Source organism: Eleutherodactylus coqui, chromosome 5 (assembly GCF_035609145.1).
Source record: "Eleutherodactylus coqui strain aEleCoq1 chromosome 5, aEleCoq1.hap1, whole genome shotgun sequence".
NCBI lineage: Eukaryota > Metazoa > Chordata > Amphibia > Anura > Eleutherodactylidae > Eleutherodactylus > Eleutherodactylus coqui.
In genome coordinates, this window is record NC_089841.1 from 6279112 (window position 1) to 6302802 (window position 23691).

At 44.3% G+C, this 23691-nt stretch overlaps 1 protein-coding gene across 1 annotated transcript in view; it reads left to right on the forward strand.

Annotated features, from left to right (window-relative positions):
- Nucleotides 1–11497: 11497 nt before the first annotated feature.
- LOC136626866 (receptor-type tyrosine-protein phosphatase kappa-like) overlaps nt 11498–23691 on the forward strand; it is a 35394-nt gene continuing 23200 nt past the window's right edge. The window contains exons 1-2 of the mRNA XM_066601823.1: nt 11498–11671; nt 23148–23226. Of these exons, the coding sequence (XP_066457920.1) occupies nt 11653–11671; nt 23148–23226 (98 nt within the window). The 5' untranslated portion in view covers nt 11498–11652. The remainder of the gene's footprint in view (nt 11672–23147; nt 23227–23691) is intronic.

The following is a 23691-nucleotide window of genomic DNA, read 5'->3' on the forward strand; positions in this document are numbered from 1 at the left end:
CTTCGATATTGGCACATTGCGTCCGTCTTCTCAGAACCATTTCAGCTTAACCGTCCAAGCATCCACATCACAACCAAGCAAAGTCCCATGCATGGGGTAGGACTTTTACCCCCAGTCAATTTCCACATCACACATTCCATCACTCACCGCAGCTTGAACACGGGTCACTAACTCTCATCCATCCATGCGCTCAAGTTTGCTCCGTCACCCCCTCATTGAGGTGTACCAGTCCATACAGATGCACAGACAAAAAAAGTTTGACAAACATACATACATCAGCTGAAAAACACCGAGGTGAGTGCTATAATTTTATAAAGTACATAATTCTATTGAGATGAGATTGTGAATGAGCGCTGTCTTTGACAAATTATGTGAAAAAGTTTGCTGAGTGACTGAAATATTCTATATTTCTTATCTACTGAAGCTATTATCTGCTGTATTAAACGCTGAAGTGTTTTAGAATCTCTGGGTATTTTTTTTATATATACCCTCACAGGTGCAGTATGGCCCTTTGTCCCAGAATCACTGTAGCTGAAGTCCTTTAGACGCCCCCTAGAGGGGATGCACCACAACTGCAGCCCATGCTGCACCACGCCATCCCGGCTGCATGACTTCCTCTGTACAGCCAGCCTCTAGTACTAGCTGCCATAGCCGCCCTCCGGTCCTGCTGTCGGCATCCTTGTTTCTCCCCTGTATAGAGGTATGGCCACCCCCATGGCTTGTGCCACTAGTGAGCCACAATGCCGCTTCAGCTCTGTCTGCTCTATAAGTGCTGCCTCTTGTGCTGCTTTCTAAGGGCTCCTTCACACGGGCGAGGGTGATATCAGACCATAAATCACGGCCCGATATCACCCCACACCCCATGTGAAAGCCCCAGTGTTGTGAGGCGTTTTTATGTGAAGACAGCCTCACATTACTGCAGGGATTCCCTTCATTCCCCCTGCGGCTGTCACAGCTATGACAGAGAGCATGAGCAGCCGCTTCAAAGCATGATGGGGTTGACTCGGGGCATAGCGACAGACCAGCAGGGAGCGGCTGGCGTAGCTTGTCGGCTGATGTCATAGCCTTGTAATGCTGTAGTCAAGTATTGTGACAGTAACAGGTCAGGTGATAGGTCACAGTAGGGATGGCATCTGCTGGATATGTTGTTGCCATAGTGCAATGAGAATTTAAGGACAAGGGTGGCCAGAAACATTGCTGGGGGGCTGGTCAGGGGGCTCGTGCCTACCTGTCCCCCAGCTCAGCACAGCCCTAAACCCCTACTATGGTTTCCTGTACTATGACAACACTTCCACCATGGATGACCCCCACCTCCATTGATTACCATGTCTATGGATGACCCCCACTACAGTTTCCTGTACTATGACAACACCTCCTCTATGGATGACCCCCATTATGGTCAACTTTCTGACATCTAATCTGTGTCTCCTCCCTTTCAATTTCATCCCATTGCTTCTAGTCTTTCCTTGTGCAGAAGAGAATAGGGCTGATCTCTCTGCACTGTTGTGAGGATATATATATATATATATATATATATATATATATATATATATATATATATATATATATATATATATATATATATATATATATATATATACATATTGCCATATGTGTTTTTTATGCTTTATACCTATATGCAAGTTTTATTCAATTCCAAATGAGAGAAAAAACTTATATGTCGCCTTAAATCAGATATTCCAAGAGGCCTTGCCAGGCGAAGACAAAAACGTATCTTGAACAAAATGTATTTTAAACACAGCAAAGAAGAACCAGACACGAAGGCCGCATGTACTTGGCCGTTTTCCCAGAAGCCCGTATCAAGATGTTCAAATGTACATAACTTTCACTGTCTTAGGCCAGGAAATCCGGACTTCCCGTATATGGAGAATGCATGCTTGGCCGTTTTCTTAGAATTGAGTGGGTGATTCTTTGCACTGGAGTTAATTGAATACGTGATTTTCTGTACGTAAGCCAGAGGCGCCAGTATCAAGATAATAACTGTTATATGATTTTCACTGTCTCAGTCCGCAAATCCGGACTTCCCATATATGGTTATGAGCCCATCACCCCATGCTGATGATGGGACAAAGGGTATAAGATCTCATGTAATCTGTAATAAAGCACGTCGTCAGCCGAGAGCCATGTCCCGTGTGAGAAACTATACCAGACCTCCGTGTGGTGTCTATTCTTACGGCCGGCAGCGGGGCAAGTGGGGTGGGCCTGATTGGTGCTGTACTTAGAATTACCCTGACACTGTGACAGCCCTTCAAATATTTGTAGACAGCTATTAAGTCTCCTCTCAGCCTTCTCTTCTGCAAGCTAAACATTCCCAGATCCTTTAACTGTTCCTCATAGGACATGATTTGCAGACCGCTCACCATCTTGGTAACTCTTCTCTGAACTTGCACCAGCTTGTCTATGCTTTATTTTTTTAAGTGGGATGCCCAGAACTGGACCCAGTATTCCAGATGAGGTCTGACTAAGGAACAGCACGGGGGGCATAATGACCTCACGTGATCTAGACTCTATGCTTCTCATAATGCATCCCAGAATTGTGTTTGCCTTTTTGGCTGCTGTATCACATTGTTGACACATGTCCAGTCTATAATCTATTAGTATACCCAAGTCTTTTTCACATGTGCTGCTGCTTAGCCGAATTCTTCCCATTCTGCATGTGTTTTTGTTTTCATTTTTCTTGCCCAGATGTAGGACTTTCCCTGTTTCCTTGTTAAATACCATTTTGTTAGTCGTCGCCGACTATTTAAGCTTTTCTAGATCTTTCTGAATCCTCTCTCTCTCTTCCCTAGTGTTAGCTATCCCTCCTAGCTTTGTGTTGTCAGCACATTTGATCAGTTTCCCATCAATTCCTTCCTCCAGATCATTTATAACAATGTTGAGTAACACTGGGCCTAGGACAGAGCCTTGTGGTACCCCACTTGATACATTCTTCCACTTGGATGTGCAGCCATTTATGACCACTCTTTGAGTATGATCACTCAGCCAGTTTTGAATCCACCTTACACTTGCCTTGTCAATCCCATATTTGGTCATTTTTTTCAATAAATATGGTATGCTTTACTAAAGTCAAGATATACCATATCCACCGCATTTCCCTGATCGAACCAATCAGTGATTCGGTCATAGAAGGAAAATAGATTCATCTGGTATTACTTGTTTGTTACAAACCCATGCTGGCTCTGGTTAATTATTCCTTTTTTATCCAAGTACTTGCATACATCCTGTTTAATACTTTGCTCAAAGATATCTCCCGGTATAGAAGTCAGGCTCACAGGCCTGTAGTTTCCTGTATCTACCTTCTTCCCTTTTTTGAAGATAGGGACAACATTTGCCCTTTTCTAATCTTCTGGGACTTCTCCTGTTCTCCAAGTATTTTCAAAGATTATGGCAAGTGGTTCAGCAATTACCTCCACTGCTTCCTTTAGTATCCTAGGATGTAATTCTGGACCTTGAGATTTGAATTCATGTAAGTTAGCTAAGTGTTCCCTCACCATCTCACGGGTTATAGATAGCCTGCATTATTTTATTCCAACAATAGCACAGGGAATATCAGCTAATGTTACATCTACTTTCTGAAAGAAAACAGATACAAAATTGGAATTTAAAAATACGGCCTTCTCAACATCATATTTAACCAATTCACCATTTTCATCTTGTAAGTATCCTATAGCATCTTTGACTTTTCTTTTGCTTTTCTTTTCCCCAAAATCCTTTTTTCAGATATTCAGTCTTTATTTGGGATTTCAAACAGATATACAAGCATTTTTGTATAACATAAGGTATATGCATAGAATTAACGAATAGAGATGAGCGAACCTACTCGTTTCGAGTAATTACTCGATCGAGCACCGCGATTTTCGAGTACTTCCGTACTCGGGTGAAAAGATTCGGCGGGCATCGGGGGGCAGGGAGAGGCGTGGCGGAGTGGGGGGTAGCAGCGGGGAACAGGGGGGAGCCCTCTCTCTCTCCCTCTCCCCCCCCCACTCCCCGCTGCAACCCCCACTCACCCCCAGCGCCCCCCGAATCTTTTCGCCCGAGTACGGAAGTACTCGAAAATCGCGGCGCTTGGGCGAAAAAGGGGAGTGGTCGAGTACGCTCGCTCATCTCTATTAACGAATCTATAGTGCTTCTTGATATACATCTCATGTTGCCGATTATACATATCCCATTTTTTCCTTTTTTTTTCAATAAATGTAGAACATCTAACAGATGTGTAGGTTATACTGTTAACTCAAAATACAAACATTACATAAACTAAACTTTTGGCATTAAATCTACTTCTTGTGGATTTTTATCTTGAGTTACCTCCAAGGTCCCCACACCTCTTTGTGTTTTCTCAAAGAGTTGTCTCTCAGCGCCAACCACTTCTCAAATACACATTGTTCAGCCCTACGGTCCCTGAATTCTCCAAACGAGGGGGTTACAGGGTTTCTCCAATGTCTAGCTATGAGTGTTTTAGCTGTCATCAAAGCGCGACCCAGCAAATATCTGGTATTGGGGGGGGGTATTTGTTTAAATCAACCAGCAACAAGACTAGTTTTGGTTTCCTTTCAATGCTAGTCTTTAAGATATCTTCTAATAGATTAAGAATTGGGTTCCAATAGTTGTTTAGAATTGGACATGTCCAGAATATATGGGTGAGCGTGCCCCTTTGGCCACAATTTCTCCAGCATTTATTGTTGGTATTTTGGAGTCTAGTAGCTAATAAGCATGGTGTGTAGTACCATCTTAAATGTATCTTTAGTTGCGTCTCTAGGATGCCCATACCCCTGGTGGAGACACATGCCGTTTTGTATGCTTTTTCCCACGTTTTAATTGGTAATGTTTCGCCTAATTCTTTCTCCCAACTAAGCATATGTGTTTTTTTTTGATAGATTAATATTTCCTGTCAAGACATCGTAAAAATATCTGGTGTCAGATTTCCCTATCAAGGGGCTTGTTGTAATTTTTTCCAAAACTATAGCTGGGATTTTGGTTTTGCGTATAAACGATTGTTTTAGAAAGGTCCGGACTCCTTATTCTTGTATAGTTGAAAAAATCTTTTTGGGGTACATTAAATTTTGAGCGAAGGTCCTCAAAGGGTATTATCTCATCTCCCCTCATTAAATCATCTAGCTTTTTTATCCCCTTCTCTCTCCAAGCATCGAGTTTTAGATCAGTGATAAATTGGCTCAGTATCTCGAGTGGTAAACTAGGTTTTTCGTAGATATCATAAGATGCAGCTTTCTTTGTGAATTCTTTCCAGGAGTCCAAGGAGGCTGTCACGGTGAGGGGTGGGTTTTTTAGGATAATTTTAACCTCTGGATGATTTAATGTAGCTTCAAGTGAAGCAGCAAGCAGAAATAAGTTCCCACTTGGGGAATTAGTAAAGCATGTTTCCATGCCTACCCAGGCCATTACATTATCTTTTTTAATCCAGTTTCTAGTATGATTTAGGATAGTTGCTTTATAATATTTTCTAGATTGGGTATATCTACCCCTCCTTTCCTGCGATGTAGAGCTAAAATTGGCAGAGCTAGTCGTGGTTTATTTCCTTTCCAAACAAATGAAGTTAGTTGTTTCTGTAAATTCTTAAGTATCTTATTTGATATGGGGATTGGTAATACTCTGCAAAGATATAAAATCTTTGCCAATATTTTCATTTTGTACGTCATTATCCTACCTAGCCAGGTTTAGTCTTGACAGGTAATCGAGCTCCCCTTGAATTGTTTCCTGGAGTGGTGCGAAGTTGATAGTTTCCAATTTATTAATATTTGCTGACATTAGTATACCTAGGTACGGGGTATTTTCTGCCCCCCATTTGAAATAAAACTCCGATTGGATTGTGTGTTTTAGGTTTTTTGAGACATTTATACCTAGTATGACTGATTTGTCTACGTTGAGTTTATAGTATGATCTTTCACTGAATTGTGCGAGAATTTGGTGAGCTGCTCTCAAGGACTCGAGGGGATAGGTCAATGTTAAAACAATGTCATCCGCAAATAGGCCGATTTTATGCTGACGAAAGTTGTGAGGGATTCCTCTTATTTCAATGGATGTTCTGATTAATTCAGCTAGTGGCTCCACCATGAGTACGTAGAGGATTGGGGAAAGCGGGCATCCCTGGCGAGTACCATTCGTTATTTGGAATTTTTCAAAAAGAGATCTGTCCACCAATACCCTAGCAGTAGGATAGGAGTACAGGGCCCGGAAGGCGCGAATCACACCCCCCCCCCCCCCCTAAGCCGAATCTTTCTAATACCTTGAAGGCATAACCCCAGTGTACCCTATCAAAAGCTTTTTCTGCGTCTAAAGCGATCATGATTGTTGGGGATCCTGTATTTTTTGAAGAGTGGATAAGGTTAAGAAGTTTCCTCGCGCCGTCCGAGGCCTGCCGCCCCTTTACAAAGCCAACTTGATCGGAATGTACAATATTTGGGAGGATGTCAAGTAATCTGTTTGCTAGTATTTTTGCATAGACCTTGACATCCGTATTAAGCAAAGATATCGGTCTAAAGTTTGCTGGGCTTTCTGGCTCCCTGCCAGGTTTAGGCAGTACCACCACAGTAGCTTGGAGCATTTCTTCAGGAAAACTTCCTTTCTCCATAGCTGAGTTGAAAGTTCTTTCTAAGCAGGGAGACAGAGAGCCCGAAAACAGTTTATAATATTTAGCCGGACCAGGAGCCTTTTGGTTCTTCATGGAAGAGATTGTTTCCATTATTTCGGTTGTTGTTATTGAGCAATTTAATTTATCGGCTTGGGTTGTGTTTATTGATGGAAGTTTGGTTCTGTTCAGAAATTGTTCTATATCTGTGGTTTTGGGGTGGGTAAGTTAGGGTCATTTTTTGTTATATAATTTACTGTAAAAAGAGCTGAATAGTTCTTTTTGGGTGGGTTACTTTATATTCTTTGTTTTTTGAGTTCCAAACGTACGGGATATTGGTTTTGGTTGTTTTCTTTTTTATCAGGTTGGCCATCCTTTTCGAGGGTTTGTTGAGAGAGGCATATACGTTGGCCCGGTAAGATGTTATCTCCCTGTCATGGTCCCTTGCAACACTTTACGCAGCTGTAGGCGTGTTTTGAAAAGATCGTTATAAAGTTGTTGGGATGCTGAGGTCTGAACCTGTCTCTTCAAAAGTTGAATTTTGGTCAACAACTCTTCTGTCTTTGTTAGTTCTTCTTTTTTTATATCTGGCTCCTATCTTTATAATAATGCCTCTCATGTAGGCTTTATGTGCTGCCCAAAGCATTTCGGGGCTCACATCGGGCATTTTGTTTAAGATAAAATATTCGTCCAATGCGTTTTGTATATCTGTACGATATTTAGGTATTTTCATTAAATAAGTGTTGTTTCTCCATATTTTGTTGGTATGGCGGTTTCCTTCCAATGCTAAAGAGGTCGTTATTGGAGTGTGATCCGACCATGTTATTGTGCCTATTTCAGATTTAATTACCGAGGCAAATAGGGATTTATCTATCAGGCATAAATCTATACAGGAGAAAGATCTGTGACGCGCAGAGAAAAATGAATAGTCTCTGGCGGAGGCGTTAAGGCATCTGAATGTGTCAAATAGTGTATTTATTTTTATCCAGTCACCTAAGGATACTCCCCTACTTATTTCTCGGTTTGTAGTGTCAATACGTCTTTCTGGCACTAGGTTAAAGTCTCCGTTTATAATTATCAAACCTTTAGCTACTTTTCTTATTTTTTTAATTGTTTTGTTCAGAAAATTAATTTGTTTTGAGTTTGGGACATATATATTAACTATTGTAATCTGCATATTTTTTAGTGAGCCTACCAATATTATAAAGCGACCTTTTGGGTCACATATTTGTTCATCTATTTTGAAGGGGCTTGAGTCTCTGAACGCTATCAGAACACCTGCATGTTTTTTTTGTGTGCAGGCATGTATAATCTGGGGATATTTTTTGTGGAACATCCTATGACTATCTACATTCAGTAAATGGGTCCCTTGGATACATACGATGTCTACATCAAGCCGATGCACCTCTTTCCATACCGAGCTTCTCTTGAAAGGGGTATTCAGGCCGTTGGCGTTTAACGACATCAGTTTCGTAGCCATTTTATTTTGGTTGGAGATTTGCCTAGGAGGGTGTGGTACCGGAGGATCTGGTGAGTATCTGCCAGGAAGCAAATAATACAAGAACAAACAAAAACAGCGAGAACAATATCTTGGTCTGTTATAACAACCTTACTGTGAGAAATACTTTTCTCTTTTTTTTTGTGAGAGTGCAGCGCAACTCACGACCCAACAGACAATAATCATTTTCAGATGGTTAAGAGTTCGCTGCATGAAGAATAAGGTTGGAGAGCAATATTTTTGAAAGTTTTTTTGCACAAGCTTGCGCCTGTATATTCGGTTGGGGGGTAAAGTTACCATATTGAGAGGGCTCATAACATTCTGTTACGAGACGGGTTGAAAGAGGTTGGACTTCATGTGGTGGTGTGAGAGTCTTTGAAACTCTAGTAAGCCGAAGTCCTTTCCTTTATTTTTGCTTTCCGGGTTTGTCAATACCAGGTTTTCCGGAGGTTGTGGAGGCCCGGTTTGGAATTGTGATGCCCCATGCTCTTAGGGACTCTGCTGCCGAGATGGGGTTGTGGAATATGTGTGTCGTGTTTGCTTTAGTAGCTATTATTTTTGTGGGAAGCCCCATCTGAAAGGGATACTTGCCTCTCTCAAGGCTGATGTAACTTCCGCGAAACTCCTTCTTGCTTCCATGGTGGCCTGTGATAACTCTATATAAATACGTATGTCAGCGTAGGAGCCTGGAAGCGTCTTTAGTTTTCTAACAGTGTTCATGAGGGCTTCTTTAGTGCTGTAGTGTTTGCGCACTATTATATCCCTTGGGGTATTATCTTTGAGGAATTTTGGAAGGGGTAGCTTGTGGGCTCTGTCAATTTTTAATTCCTATTCTGGAATGCCTGGGAGAATCTTTCGGAGAAAACGTGTCACAAATCCCGTAATCTCAGTGTTTGATACTTTCTCTGACACGCCTCGCAGTTTGACGTTATTACGTCTGTTTCTGTCCTCGAGGTCTGTTAATTTTTGTTGAAGTTTAACGACAGTTACTTCAAGATCATAGTGGGCGTCTATCAGAGAGTTGTGGGACTTAACCAGTTCTCCCATTTTGGATTTGTTTTTTTTTCCATGCAGTTGTTGACTGCTAGAACCGAAGTGTCAACATAAAAGGTTAGGTTTTTTAGGTCAGATTGGATTGTTTCATGCAATGCCATTACTATTTCTTTTATGTATAGTTCTGAGGCCGGTTTGTTTGATGCTGAAAGGTTTGCTAGGCTGCCTTCTCTTGCGTTATTGAATTCACTTCCCCTTATATTAGGGGTAACTGAGCTATCATCCTCAGACATCTTCTGTCTTTGCTTCTCTGGGCTGCCTGTGGGGGAGGGGGCGCCCAGCGACAGCATGTCCGCGCCATCTTATGTCCCCTGGTATGTTCTGTATTATCCCCAACCTCCAGAGGTTCTCCAGCTCCTGTTTCCCCTTCTGCCCCTGTATTGCCTTCTATTCCTCCTTTCTCCTCCGCAGCAGCCCGTGGCTCACCTGTGCTTGCAGTGTCCGAGGTCTCCGGCCTCTCCTCCAGCATTGTGCCGTCGGCAGGCGCGTCCCCAGCCGCAATGTCAGAGAGGGAGCCGCGCACCGGGAAAAAGTCCTCTAGTCTTGCCGGTTTGGCTTTAGCCATCCTCCTCCTCGACATCGCTGGGTTCCTGGTGAGTTCCCACGTCTTGTGGTAGTACTTTTCCCCGTCTCCTCTCGCTTTTCTTGTCGCTTTGAGCTTATGTAGAATGGAGCCTAAGCTGAAGCGTCCGTTCTGGTGCCTCTCTAAGCCACACTCCCCCCAAATCCTTTTTTATTGCTTTTGGCCTCTGTTGCAAGCCTCAATTCATTATTAGCTTTAGCTTTTCTGACACTTGCCCTACAGTTTCTGTAGACCCCATTATATTCTTCTTTAGATATTCCCCCCTCTTTCCATTTGATATACATATTTTTCTTCCTTTATAACATGTCTACAAGTTCTGTGTTCATCCTTGCTGGTCTCTTTAAATGCTTCCCATTCTTTCTTCTTTTAGGGATTAGTAGCGATTGTGCTTTGAGAATCTGATTTCACAATAATTCCCAACCTTCTTGGACATTTCTGTCCTTAAGAACATCCAGCCATTGGATTCTTCCTACCCTCTTTCTGAGTTCATTAAAATCTTTCTGAAATCCAACCTTGAGGTCTGAGTCTTCTCAGGTCTTCCTCCCCTTGTTATCCAACATCCAAGGATATCATGATAACTGCCTCCTAAGGTCCCAGCCACCCTTACTCCCTCAACCATTCCCTCTCCGTTGGTAAGAATTAGGTCCAAGATAGCAGATCCCCTTGTTTTCTCTTCTACCTTCTTGAAGACAAAATTGTCAGCAAGAGTGGATAAGAATTTGTTGGCTCCATTACTTTTACCTGAGAGATTCCCAACAAATGTCTGGATGGGTAAAATCTCCCATGATCACTATGTTGGGCTTCTTTGAGAGCTTGGCCATCTGATGTGAAAGAGTTCCTCCATATCTTCTGCTTGTCCAGGTGGCCTATAGTAAATGCCTACAATGGTGTCCTTTCTGTTGTTCTCTCCTTGTACTCTTACCCAAACAGTCTCTACAGAACCCCCAGCTCTGAAGCTTGAATCTCTGTGAACATGAATGTTCTCCCAACATACAAAACAACACCTTCTCCCCTTTTATTAGGTCTGTTTCTGATAAATACATTGTATCCTTCAAGTCTTGTATCCAATCATGTGTATCATCCCACCAAGTTTCTGTGATGCCGGTGACATCATATTTCTCTTCCTGTGTTCAGAGCTCCAATTCTCCTTGTTTGTTTCCCATGCTCTGGGCATTTGTGTAGAAACATGTTAGTTTGTGATCGGGGTCTCTGGCTCCTCTACTTTGCTTCTGAATTTTTTGTCTATGTTCTTTCCCCTTCTAATAGCGAGGTTTTCGAATATATTGATTAGCTGTATATTTTTACCTGGCCTTTCAATTCCCTTCCCATATTGCTCTAGATTAAAGTTCTCCTAATGATTGTAGCAAGGCACCCCCCAATATATGCTTACCTGTTTTTGTAAGCTGCAACCCGTCTCTAGCAAGCAGTCCATTGTACAGGTAAATCACTCCATGGTCTAGGAATCTAAATTTTTACTGACGGCTGTACTATGACAACACCTCATCTATAGATGACCCCCACTATGATCTCCTGTGCTATGATGACAACACCTCCTCTATAGATGACCCCCACTATGATCTCCTGTGCTATGACAACACCTCCTCTAAGGATGACTCACACTTTAGTCTTCTGTACTATGATAGCAACTCCATTATCGCTAATACCTAATTACATGAATGAAATGTACAAGATGTCTCATAAGACAAAAACTAGGAAAGCTTTTCTGTCTTTTTCTTCTTGCAGCTGAACATCACGGCACGGAGAGATTACAATTCTTCCTTCTCCCTGGACGTAATCCAACAGTTCCCCCCCGATGTGACCCGATACAACATCAGTCTGCAGCATGGGACCAACTACACATTGCATCTCCGAGGATTCACGTCCATAGGAGGCGGCGAGTATAAAACTATCACCATGGAAACCCCGATTGGAGGTAATAATGATCCGATGCACTCACTCTCTTCCGCGGGCGGCTATGAATGTGTCTCAATGATGAAAGCACAGGTGACAGAACACATAGCATGGGGAGAATGAACATAAAACAGATATACCAAGAAGCACTGTTCAGATTACATGACATCAGTAAGTGTACAGAGATACCAAATAGGGTTATACCAATAACTTTACAGGAGTATAAATGGCAGCAGTACATACATGTAACATACTGGAAGTAACATCAGTAAGCACATGAATTAGAGGTCCTGAAGAAGCCGTACACATATACACAGGTGTATATAGAGGGTCCCTTACACAAAACCTTAGTAATTCACTGAGGCAGTATTATCGCCTATATCTCAGGCCCTTCACAGTTGTAGACAATAAAAAAGGACCAATTTTTTTTTTTTCAATATATTAAAACTTAGGGCTGACAAAGACAAACAAACAACGTTATGGTGGAAACTTTCCTCACGATTGTGTTTGACTGTACAAGAGAGATGTAAGAGTGAGAGTCTATAGTGGGGTGTTAGTCACACCAATATGTTTAAGAAGATCTAGTTAGGCTAGTATCCCACATTTGCATTTGAATCCAATAATGGCCAATTAGTGAGTAACTGGAAGAATAGTCCATGAAGGGACCAAAACAGCGTGATAGGGGGACACTAAGGTGGATGTCCAGGACAGTATCTCCCCTACACTTCCACAGAAAACCCAACACTGTGACCTACAATTTACAGTATGCATAGAGCTTGTCTCCCTCTGCCCTCAACTCATAGACCCTACAACTTGCTAGCACCAACGTACCTCTCACTGAGAGCCAGGGAAAGCTGCTAAAGCAGACAGACCCGGCCATCCAGGAGTCTGAACTGCATATGGTCAATACAGCTCTGGATTTCCTGTCCTCCTATCATGCACTGCTCACAGGATGTTGGAGACTATGAACAGGGTAGAAAGCAGCAAATGCAGACAAGACGTCAGAGAAAGCGGAGAGTCACTTGACATAGATAGAAAATGAAGAAAGTAGGTAGACTGGGCACAGTGACCTTATTACAAAATGACTTATTGTAATCATGTACATTAGAATCCTAGAATGGTAGAGTTGGAAGGGACATCCAGGGTCATCGGGTCTAAGCCCCTGCTTCATGCAGGATCACCAAACCTTCCCAGACAGATGTCTGTCCAGACTCTGAAGACTTCCACTAAAGGATAACTCACCACCTCCCGTGGTAACCTGCTCCACTCATTGATCCCCCTCACTGTCTAATATCTAATCTGTGTCTCCTCCCTTTCAGTTTCATCCCATTGCTTCTAGTCTTTCCTTGTGCAGATGAGAATAGGTCTGATTCCTCTGCAGTGTGACAGCCCTTCAGATATTTGTAGACAGCTATTAAGTCTCCTCTCAGCCTTTTCTTCTGCTAAACATTCCCAGATCCTTTAACCATTCCTCATAGGACATGATTTGCAGACCACTCACCATTCTAGTAGCTCTTCTCTGAACTTGCTCCAGCTTGTCTGTCTTTTTTGAATTGGGGTGCCCAGAACTGGCCACAGTATTCTGGATGAGATCTGACTAAGGAAGAGTAGAGGGGGATAATGACCTCATGTGATCTTGACTCTATGCTTCTCTTAATACATCCCAGAATTGTGTTTGCCTTTTTGGCTGCTGCATCACATTGTCGACTCATGTTCAGTCTATGATCTATTAGTATACCCAAGTCTTTTTCACATGTGCTGCTGCTTAGTCCAATTTCTCCCATTCTGTATGTGCTTTTTCGTTTTTCTTGCCCAGATGTAGGACTTTGCATGTCTCCTTGTTAAATACCATTCTGTTAGTCGACGACCACTGTGCAAGCTTTTCTAGATCTTTTTGAATACTCTCACTCTTCCCTAGTGTTAGCTATCCCTCCTAGCTTTGTATTGTTGGCAAATTTCATCAGTTTTCCCTCAATTTCCTCCTCCAGATCATTTATAAAAATGTGAACACTGGGCCAAGAACAGAGCCTTGTGGTACCCCACTCGACACATTCTTACAATTGCATGTGCAGCCTATTATGACCACTCTTTGACTAGATCACTCAGCCAGTTGTGAATCCACCTAACAGTTGTGTCAGGAACTGGGGTCCAGGTACTGGATGTCCCTAAAAGCTACCCGCAACCCCTGTCCATACCTACTTGCCCTCCTGGGCTAGTCCCCAGGGCGACAACTGGGTGACGGTCCCTATACTCACTAGGGAAGCGAGCAGGGGGTCAGACTTACAAACAAATACTGAGACAAACAGACACAGAGGCAAGTCAGGAAGTCCAGGAGAATATGCGGTACTAGGGATTAGGCGAGGTCAAAGTCAGGTCAAAAGCAGAGGGTCACAATGGGAGATCAGATCAGAATAACGCGGGTGTAGCCTGGAGACAAACATACACTGGCAATGCTGGAGAGAAACAGGCACGTTTAAATGCTGTCAGAACTCCCGCCCCAGCAGCTGATTGGGGCGGGGAGCCTGCCAGCAGCCAGACCCAGGCAAAAGGCAGCGAGTGCAGATCCCAGACATCCCGCAGCAAGTGCAGATGCTGCTAGTCAGGATGTCATGGCAACGTGGACTGCATGGCCACATCTCCAGCAACTGACCACCCAGGCGCCGCCCCCTGAGCACAGGAGCACGCGCTCTGAGCCAGTGTCCGGGACCCCGACGGCCCAGGAAGGTCACCAAGACCGGAGCTCCCCTGCGCCGTACCCGATCAGCTCAGGTGATGGGACCGGTGGTGCGGACGCGGAGACCCCGAGAGCTGCCGCTCCTAACAGTACCCCCCCCCCCAAGACCCAGAGCGGGTTTAAGAGGAAAGGCCTTGTGGAATAACATCTCTGGCAGGAACCCACATCCGTTCCTCAGGGCCAAACCCTCTCCAGTGGACCAGATACAGTATTGAGCCCCGAAACCGCCTGGAGTCAACAATTCTCTCCACCTCAAATTCTAATTCTCCTTGCACAAGTGTAGGAGAGGGCGGGTCACGGGTGGGCAAAACTGGAGTCACATATCTTTTTAACAAGCTTTTATGAAAAACATTATGAATCTTCCAAGAGCCAGGAAGAGACAATCTATAAGCCAGAGGGTTAATAACCTGCGAAATAGAAAAAGGACCAATAAACCGTGGTGCAAGTTTTAAAGACGGAACCTTCAGTCTCAACGTCTTAGAAGACAATAAGACTTGCTCCCCAACCACAAAAGGTGCAGTGATAGGCAGTCTAATAAGAAATGCACTAAGTACCTTCTCCTGGGAACCCTGAAGGTTCTTACGAACCTGGGCCCAAACTGTGCACAGTTCATCAATAGCGGTATCAGCGGATGGAGTGTTCAAAACAGGAGTAGAGAATGCAAATCGAGGATGGAAACCATAATTACAGAAAAACGGCGAGACTTGGGAAGACGAATTGACATGATTATTGAATGCAAATTCGGCGAGAGATAAGTAATTAGTCCACTGAAACTGATTCTCAGAAACAAAAAGTCGCAGGTACAGGATCAATTCTTGATTCATGCGTTCAGTTTGTCCATTGGACTCAGGATGGAATGCCGATGAAAAGGACAAATTGATACTTAGGTTTTTGCAGAAAGCTCGCCAGAAGCGAGCAACAAACTGTACCCCTCTGTCCGAGACAATATCCTCCGAAATCCCATGCAGTTGAACCACCTCCTTGATAAATATTTCAGATAATACTTTGGCATTAGGTAGTTTGCCTAGCGGAACGAAATGTGCCATCTTGGTGAAATGATCGACTATGACCCAAATGACAGTGTTCCCAAGCAAGGGAGGCAAATTAGTTATAAAGTACATGGACAGCTGGGACCATGGCCTAGATGGAATGGGCAAAGGGAGAAGAGGACCCTCAGAACGTCTCCTGAAACTCTTCCCCCTGGCGCAAACCAAACATGCCATCACAAAAGACCGGACATCTTGGGCCCAGTGAGGCCACCAATAAATTCTGGACAGTAATTCCCCAGTACCCCTGATACCGGGGTGCCGAGCTAGGACAGAAGCATGCGTCTCCTCTAGCACCTTCAACCTCAAGGACAATGGGACAAATAGTTTGCCTTCCGGAAGGGCTTCAGGGGCAGATTGCTGAGCAGCATGTATCAGGGGTGAGAGGTCAGAGGAGACAGCAGCGAGAACCACCCCGAGGGGAAGAATACTCTCTGGCTCAGATTCTGCAGGTTCCGGGGTACCAAAACTCCTAGACAAGGCATCTGCTTTAACATTCTTTGAGCCGGGTCTGTAAGTCACTACAAAATTGAACCGTGAAAAGAACAGGGCCCAGCGGGCTTGTCGAGCATTAGCGGAGTCAACCTCTTAGCGGAGTCTAGATACATGAGGCTTTTGTGGTCTGTAAGTACAGTGATTTGATGGAGAGCTCCTTCCAGGTAGTGTCTCCATTCCTCAAATGCCCATTTAATAGCTAGTAACTCCCAGTTACCTACGTCATAATTTCGTTCTGTGGAAGAGAATTTTCTGGAAAAGTAGGCACAAGGCCTAAGTTTTGTGAGTGTGGAGGTACCTTGGGACAGTGTACCACTCCAACTCCAAACTCGGAAGCGTCTACCTCCACCACGAACGGACTAGAGAGATCAGGTTGGATATGCACGGGCGCTGAAGAGAAAGCAGCCTTCAGGGTAGTGAAGGCCGCAAGCGCATCTGGAGACCAATTACTCACATCTGCCCCCTTTCTGGTGAGATCCGTTAAAGGCTTAGCCACCACGGAGAAGTCCTTAATGAACTTACGATAATAATTAGCAAACCCCAGGAAGCGCTGCAGGGCTTTTAGGGTAACAGGCTGAGCCCATTCCGTGATAGCTTTCACCTTAACTGGATCCATCTGAATATCACATGGTGTAATGATATATCCCTTGGTCAAACTGTCTTGAATATAGTCCTTCATGGACTCCCTCTCAGGAACAGCTACGTTGTAGATCCGACCCCTCAGGAGTTTAGCACCTGGGGTCAGATCAATTTTATAATCAAATTCTCCATGAGGAGGCAATACTTCAGAGAGTTGTTTGGAGAAAACATCAGAAAACTCAGCAATATAGTCAGGTAACTCGACCCCCTCCAAAACAGAAGCATCCAGATCCACTGGATTCATGTGATTGGTACAGTGGGACCCCCACTTGACCAGCTCCAGCGTGTTCCAATAAATAATGGGATTGTGTTCCCTTAACCAAGGGAGACCTAAGACTATGTCCACCGACAAGTCTTTTATAACGAGGAAGGTGCAAGTCTCAGTATGCAGGGTTCCTATGGTGAATGTCAACTCTGGGGTAACAAGATTGACGAGGCTGGCAAGCAAGGGAGGGGAGTCTACCCCTTTAACCTGAATAGGAGGTTCTAAACGTAGCAAGGAACCAGAAATCTGAGCAACAAAATCAAAATTCACAATGTTTGCTGCTGCCCCAGAATCAACAAAAGCTTGTCCTGCACGAGAGAAGGAATGGAACTCCAAAGTGCAGGGCAAGAACATTTTAGACACAACAGGGGGTACCTGAGCCCCTAGGCAGTCCTCCTGACAACTGCCTAGGAGCGGAAGTTTTTCCGAGGTTTTTCCCGCAGGTAGCGATGCGATGACCAGACTCTCCGCAATAAAAACAAAGGTTCTTCTTTAACCGATATTCCCTTCACTGTTTAGGTGACATTGTCCCCAGTTCCAGGGGTTCAGCGGGGGAAGGTGAGGTTGTCGGTTTTGCCGCAGAAGTGGCCGGGGAGGCCAGATGGACCAGACTGGGCCGAGACGATCATCTGGCCCTCAGGCGCCGGTCCGCTCGGATGGCTAATGACATTGCTTGTTCCAGGGTACCAGGCTTCGGCTGGGCCACCAGCAGATCCTTTAGGTCTTCAGATAGACCGGTCAAGAACAAGTCCATGAGGGCTGAGTCGTTCCACCCCGACTCAGTGCAGTGCTGTCTGAATTGGGAACAATAATCTTCTGCCACCTTCTGACCCTGGCGCAAGGACAACTGTTGGGCGACAGCATAGGCAGCACGGTCAGGTTCGTCATAGATCTGACCCAGTGCAGAGAAAAACGTGTCTAAAGACTGTCGTGAGGGAGAGTCAGGGGGTAAGGAGAATGCCCAGTTTTGAGGTTCTCCTCTCAGTCGGGAAATCACGATGCCCACCCTCTGGTACTCAGTGCCAGACGAGTGGGGTCGCAAATCAAAAAACAGTTTACAGCCTTCCCGGAACGAGAATAACTGCTTCCTTTCCCCAGAAAAAAAATTTAGGCAGAGTGGCCTGAGGCTCAGAGAAAGTCGCCAGCAGCGGGGAAGGCTGAACCTGAGCTTTAGCCAACACCTGTTCCTGGTGCTCCAAGCGGGAAGTCAGGTCCTGTGTCAGGTTAGTCAGGGCCTGGACCTGGTTTGCCAAGGCCGACAGGGCCTCCATAGGAGCGGTAAACATAGCCAGTCGGAGGAAAAAAGTCTTACCCGGACTGGCCAGTGTAACTGTCAGGAATTGGGGTCCGGGTACTGGATGTCCCTAAAAGCTACCAGCAACCCCTGTCCCTACCTACTTGCTCCCCTGGGCTAGGCCCCAGGGCGACAACTGGGCAACGGTCCCTATACTCATTAGGGAAGCGGAGCAGGGGATCAGACTTACAAACAAATACCAAGACAAACAGACACAGAGGCAAGTCAGGATGTCCGAGTCGGCAACAGGAGAATACGCTGTACTAGGGATTAGGCGAGGTCAAAGTCAGGCCCAAAAGCAGAGGGTCATGACGGGAGATCAGATCACAATAACGCGGGTGTAGCCTGGAGACAAACATACACTGGCAATGCTGGAGAGAAACAGGCACGTTTAAATGCTGTCGAAACTCCCGCCCCAGCAGCTGATTGGGGCGGGGAGCCTGTCAGCAGCCAGACCCAGGCAAAAGGCAGCGAGTGCAGATCCCAGACATCCCGCAGCAAGTGCAGATGCTTCTAGTCAGGATGTTATGGCAACGTGGACTGCATGGCCGCATCTCCAGCAACTGACCACCCAGGCGCCGCCCCCTGAGCACAGGAGCACGCGCCCGGAGCCAGTGTTCGGGACCCCGACGGCCCGGGGAGGTCACTAAGACCGGAGCTCCCCTGCGCCGTACCCGATCAGCTCGGGTGATAGGACCGGTGGTGCGGACGCGGAGACCCCGAGAGCTGCCGGTCCTAACAAGTTGCCTTGTCAATCCCACATCTGGTCATTTTTTCAATAAGTATAGTATGAGATATTTTGTAAAATGCTTCACTAAGGTCAATATATACTATATCCACTGCATTTTACTGATCAACCCAGTCAGTGATTCTATCATAGAAGGAAATTAGATTCATCTGGCATTACTTGTTTGTTACAAACCAATGCTTGCTCTGGTTATTACTCCATTCTCATCCAAGTACTTGCATACATGCTGTTTAATCATTTGTTCAGAGATCTTTCTCATAAAAGTCAAGTTCACAGGCCTGCAGTTTCCTGGATCCACCTTCTTCCCTTTTTTTGAAGATCCGGACAACATTTGCCCTTTTCCAGTCTTCTGGACTTCTCCTGTTCTCCAGGAATTTTCACAGATTATGGCGAGTGGTTCTGCAATTACCTCTGCTCCTTCCTTTAGTATCCTAGGATGTAATTCATCTTGACCATGAGACTTGAATTTATGTAAGTTAGCTAAGTGTTCCCTCACCATCTCTCTGCTTACAGATGGTCTGCATTCTTGTATTCCCCCAATACCACAAGGAAGATCAGCTGATGTTACATCAACTTTCTGAGAGAAAACAGATACAAAATAGTAATTTAAAAATACAGCCTTCTCATCATCATTCTTAACAAATTCACCATTTTCATCCTGTAAGCATCCAATATCATCTTTGACTTTTCTTTTGACCCCCAAAATCCCTTTTTATTGTTTTTGGCCTCTGTTGCAAGCCTCAATTCATTATCAGCTTTAGCTTTTCTGACACTTGCCCTACAGTTTCTGCAGACCGCATTATATTCTTCTTTAGATATTCCCCCTCTTTCTATTTGATAAACAGATTTTTCTTCCTCTTGAACATGTGTACAAGTTCTGTGTTCATTCATCCTGGCCATTTTAAATGCTTCCCATTCTTTCGTTCTTTTAGGGATTGGTAATGATTGTGCTTTGAGAATCTCATTTTGCAATATTTCCCAACCTTCTTGGGCATTTCTGTTCTTAAGAACATCCAGCCATTGGATTCTTCCTATCCTCTTACTGAGTCCATTAAAATCTGCCTTTCTGAAATCCAACCTTGAGGTCTGAGTCTTCTCAGGTCTTCCTACCCTTTTTATCCAACATCCAAGGATATCATGATCACTGCCTCCTAAGGTCTCAGCCACCCTTACTTTTTCAACCGTTTCCATTGGGAATTGAAAGCCAAGCCAGAATCTATCCACAGACAGCTGTTTCAGGGGTTTTGCCCCTTATCGGTGTGCAGTAGGATCCTGACTTGGCTAGTGAGAGGCCTGTGACCTGTGTGGATTCTGGCTTGGTTTTCAATTCCCAATCATTGCTCTGCAGACCTGTCTAAAGGGTCAAGCATTGATTTGAAGAAATGCTGCCATTTACTAGGTGGCGTTGTTCCATCTTCCTTATTTCCATATTATCTTGAGGAGCATGCATGGCCTTATAAGTCTCCTCATACAACTTCTTGGTATTCTCCCTAAGGAGAGATGTTACCCCTCCTGATCATATTTCTCTTCCTGCTTTAGGAGTTCCAATTCCCCTTGTTTGTTTCCCATGCTCTGTGCATTTGTGTAAATACATTTTTGTTTGTGATCATTAGATTTTAGAATTTTAGCATGTGCTGGGAATACCGATTTAATGCTTCAGGAATGTACGAGGGTGAGTCAAAACTTATCCGCACTCTGGTTGTGTAGAATTTATTTTAATCAACTTTCAGAAAAGACAAATACATTGTCTTTCGACATAATCTCCCTGATTTCCAGTACACTTTGTCCATCTGTCACCAAGCTTTTGTATTCTCTCATTAAAAAAATGATTTAGGCTGAGCCGCAAGCCAGGAATGCTCTGCTGTCTTCACCTCTTCATCATTAGACATGGGTTTTTATCCTCTTAGGACTTCTTTCAGGCGACCAAACAGAATCAGTTCACTTGCTCGATTGTTCTCATCAGCCGTTATTGATGGCAGTCCACCTCCACCTTCAGGACCCACACTTGTGCGACCTTCCATAGACTTCTCTAACCAGTAACTCTAACCAACAAAACACATTCTCCATACTCTGCACAAAATCTTTGATATATATTGGCACCAGAGACCATCAGATCACAAAAAAACTTATTGCAGCTCCCTACTCTTCTTTTGCGCAAATCACAAGTGGGGCAGCCATTTTTCCTGCAGTGACAAATAGACACAACAAACCTGCGGGGCAGCGACTGGGGAGACAGCGGCCGACAAAGTAAACTGTGTGGCCAACAGAAGTCTTACTATAACTGGAGTGGGGATAATTCTTGACTCCACTGGTATTATAGTCAGGACAAACAGAACAATGGCAAGCGTGACAGAAACATGATCGTAATAATCATCCCACATGGAGGACGGACATGAAGGTTGTCACTGCAGCCCCCGTCTCTCACAGTACAATGGTGGTCATGCTGACATCCTCCACCCCACTTGGCTGCATTCATTTGCTAGTGTGAGCGACAGCTCCCGTTCTACAATCTGGGTTGTAATCCTGATTACAACAATGGCAGCCAGACAGGAGCTAGACCATGAGTGGCATACTGAATAGTGTGGGGTTGCTGCCGGTCCGCCAGATCAGGGCATGTAGGCCGCAAAGAATGGGCATTGTTACTATTAGGAGCATCATTACTACTACTCGGATCAGTTAGTATTAAGGCCACTATTAGGGCACTATTACTACTAAGGGCACTGTTAGTATTAGGGGCACTTATGAGGACACTTGTACTATTGGGGGCATTATTACTATTTGGTTCACTTCTGGGGACACTATTATAATTTGGGGCACTACTGGGGTCACTATTGCTACTGGGGTACCAGTAGAAGCTATGTTACTATTGGGGCCACTTCTGGAGGCGCTGTTGCTATCAGAAGCATTTTGGGGGGCAATTATACAATTTGGGTCACTGCTATCAGAAGCATTTTGGGGGGCAATTATACAATTTGGGTCACTACTAGGGGCAGTATTGCTCTTGCTGGCACTTCTGGGAGCACTATTACTATTGGGGGCACTGTTACTTTTGGGGCCATAATCTATACAGTGCAGACTTTTTCTGTACATTGATTTCACATCCATGTAAAAAAAAGTGCTGCTGTGATTGGCTGAGGACAGGAGAATAGACACACCTCTGCCTACCCTCACAGCCAACCAGAAAACATGCTGCTATGATTAGTTGAGGACAGGAGAATAGACACACCCCTGCCTGCTCTCACAGCCAACCAGAGAACGCTCTGCTATGATTGGCTGAGGACGGCAGATTAGACACATGTCTGCCTGTCCTCACAGCCAACCAGAAAATATGTTGCTGTAATTGGCTGAGGACATGAAAACTATAAATATATATTCATGTGGGAGGTGGTTGAGTCCTGTACATCAGCACTGACAGGTGATGAGATCTGGACTGCCGCCGGTCGGAGAAGGTCATTCTCCCATTCTAGAATATACTATTGTTAGTGCAAATATAAATCTATTTGCTATGCGGTATGATTCTGAGGTCCAAATTAAATTAGAGGATAGCCGAGCCCGGGAAACTACTTTCACCACAACACAACTGGATGTAATCAAAAGTTATCGGTTTTATTGATTGACAGGCGGCAGATTTTATAGAGGGAGATACCTTTGGCTGCAATAATTATAATTCATTTATTACCATTATTTGATAAAGTGTAAACACTAATATGAATATCAACCCCAAAAAGACAATACACAATATACAAATTTTTGCTATAGACTTCTGTGACTGCCTCAGTGATTAGTAGTTGACATATAGTTATGGCAGTAATCTGTGTATTGAGACTATCTTTTTGGGGTTGATATAACTATATACACAGCTGTATACATATGTGTACCCAAACGCATGCAGGCGCAGCAGAATCGTACATGATTGACTTCTCAGAGCACAAAAGTACAGTAATGGTTAACAATAAGTTGTTTGGAGAGAAATGAGAGAACAAAGTGTCACAACCCGAACCGAGCCATTCAGTCTAGGACCTTAGAATGTTCTAATCACTGAGGTCCCTTTTTCATTCTTCAATACATTTAAGCAAATCCTGTTAAAGGAAAAGTACAAAGCATCGACACAGACTATATAATACAAAATGGAAGGAGGATGCTATATGATGGATAGGGAAAATGGAGTCATATTCATTTCACTAACACTATAAATGACTTCTATGTCAGGTTTGTACATGGCGGTAGATGATGGTGACCCGGTAGACCTTGAGTATGACAGTCCATTTTCTCTTCAGATCCTCCCATCCCAACTGTTGTGAAGAAGGATTTCACATTACAGCTTCAGCCGGTGTCTGATGTCCACGGGCCAATCAGGTGAGAAGCAGCTGGACAAAGCGTCCGCCATATCAAGGAGTATATTACTTGTAATATAGTAATGTGTGCAGTCAGGTCTGTTATCTGCAGGCAGAATAGGAGAGGGGGAGTGGCTTAACGAAAGGATAGCTGTCAGTCACTGGGTGGGAGGAGCAGGTCCTGAAGCTGTGGTCCTGCATGTGCAGCTCCATTCACTGTATTGGTGTACAACGCTCTACTTTCCCCATCAGTCCCATAGACAATGGATAGAGTGGTAGTGCGCGTGGTGACCAGCACTTCATCCACATGGATCCCCAGCGATTGTACAATTATCATCTAGTCTGTGGATACGTAATACATTTTATTGGTCAGCCAACCCATTTCACAAATGTGCAACTTTCTAACATGGATCCCTGTTAACTCCACAGGAGCCCCAGTTCAGGGTTTTGTTACTTCACACAGGCCTCCACTTTGAATATACATTCC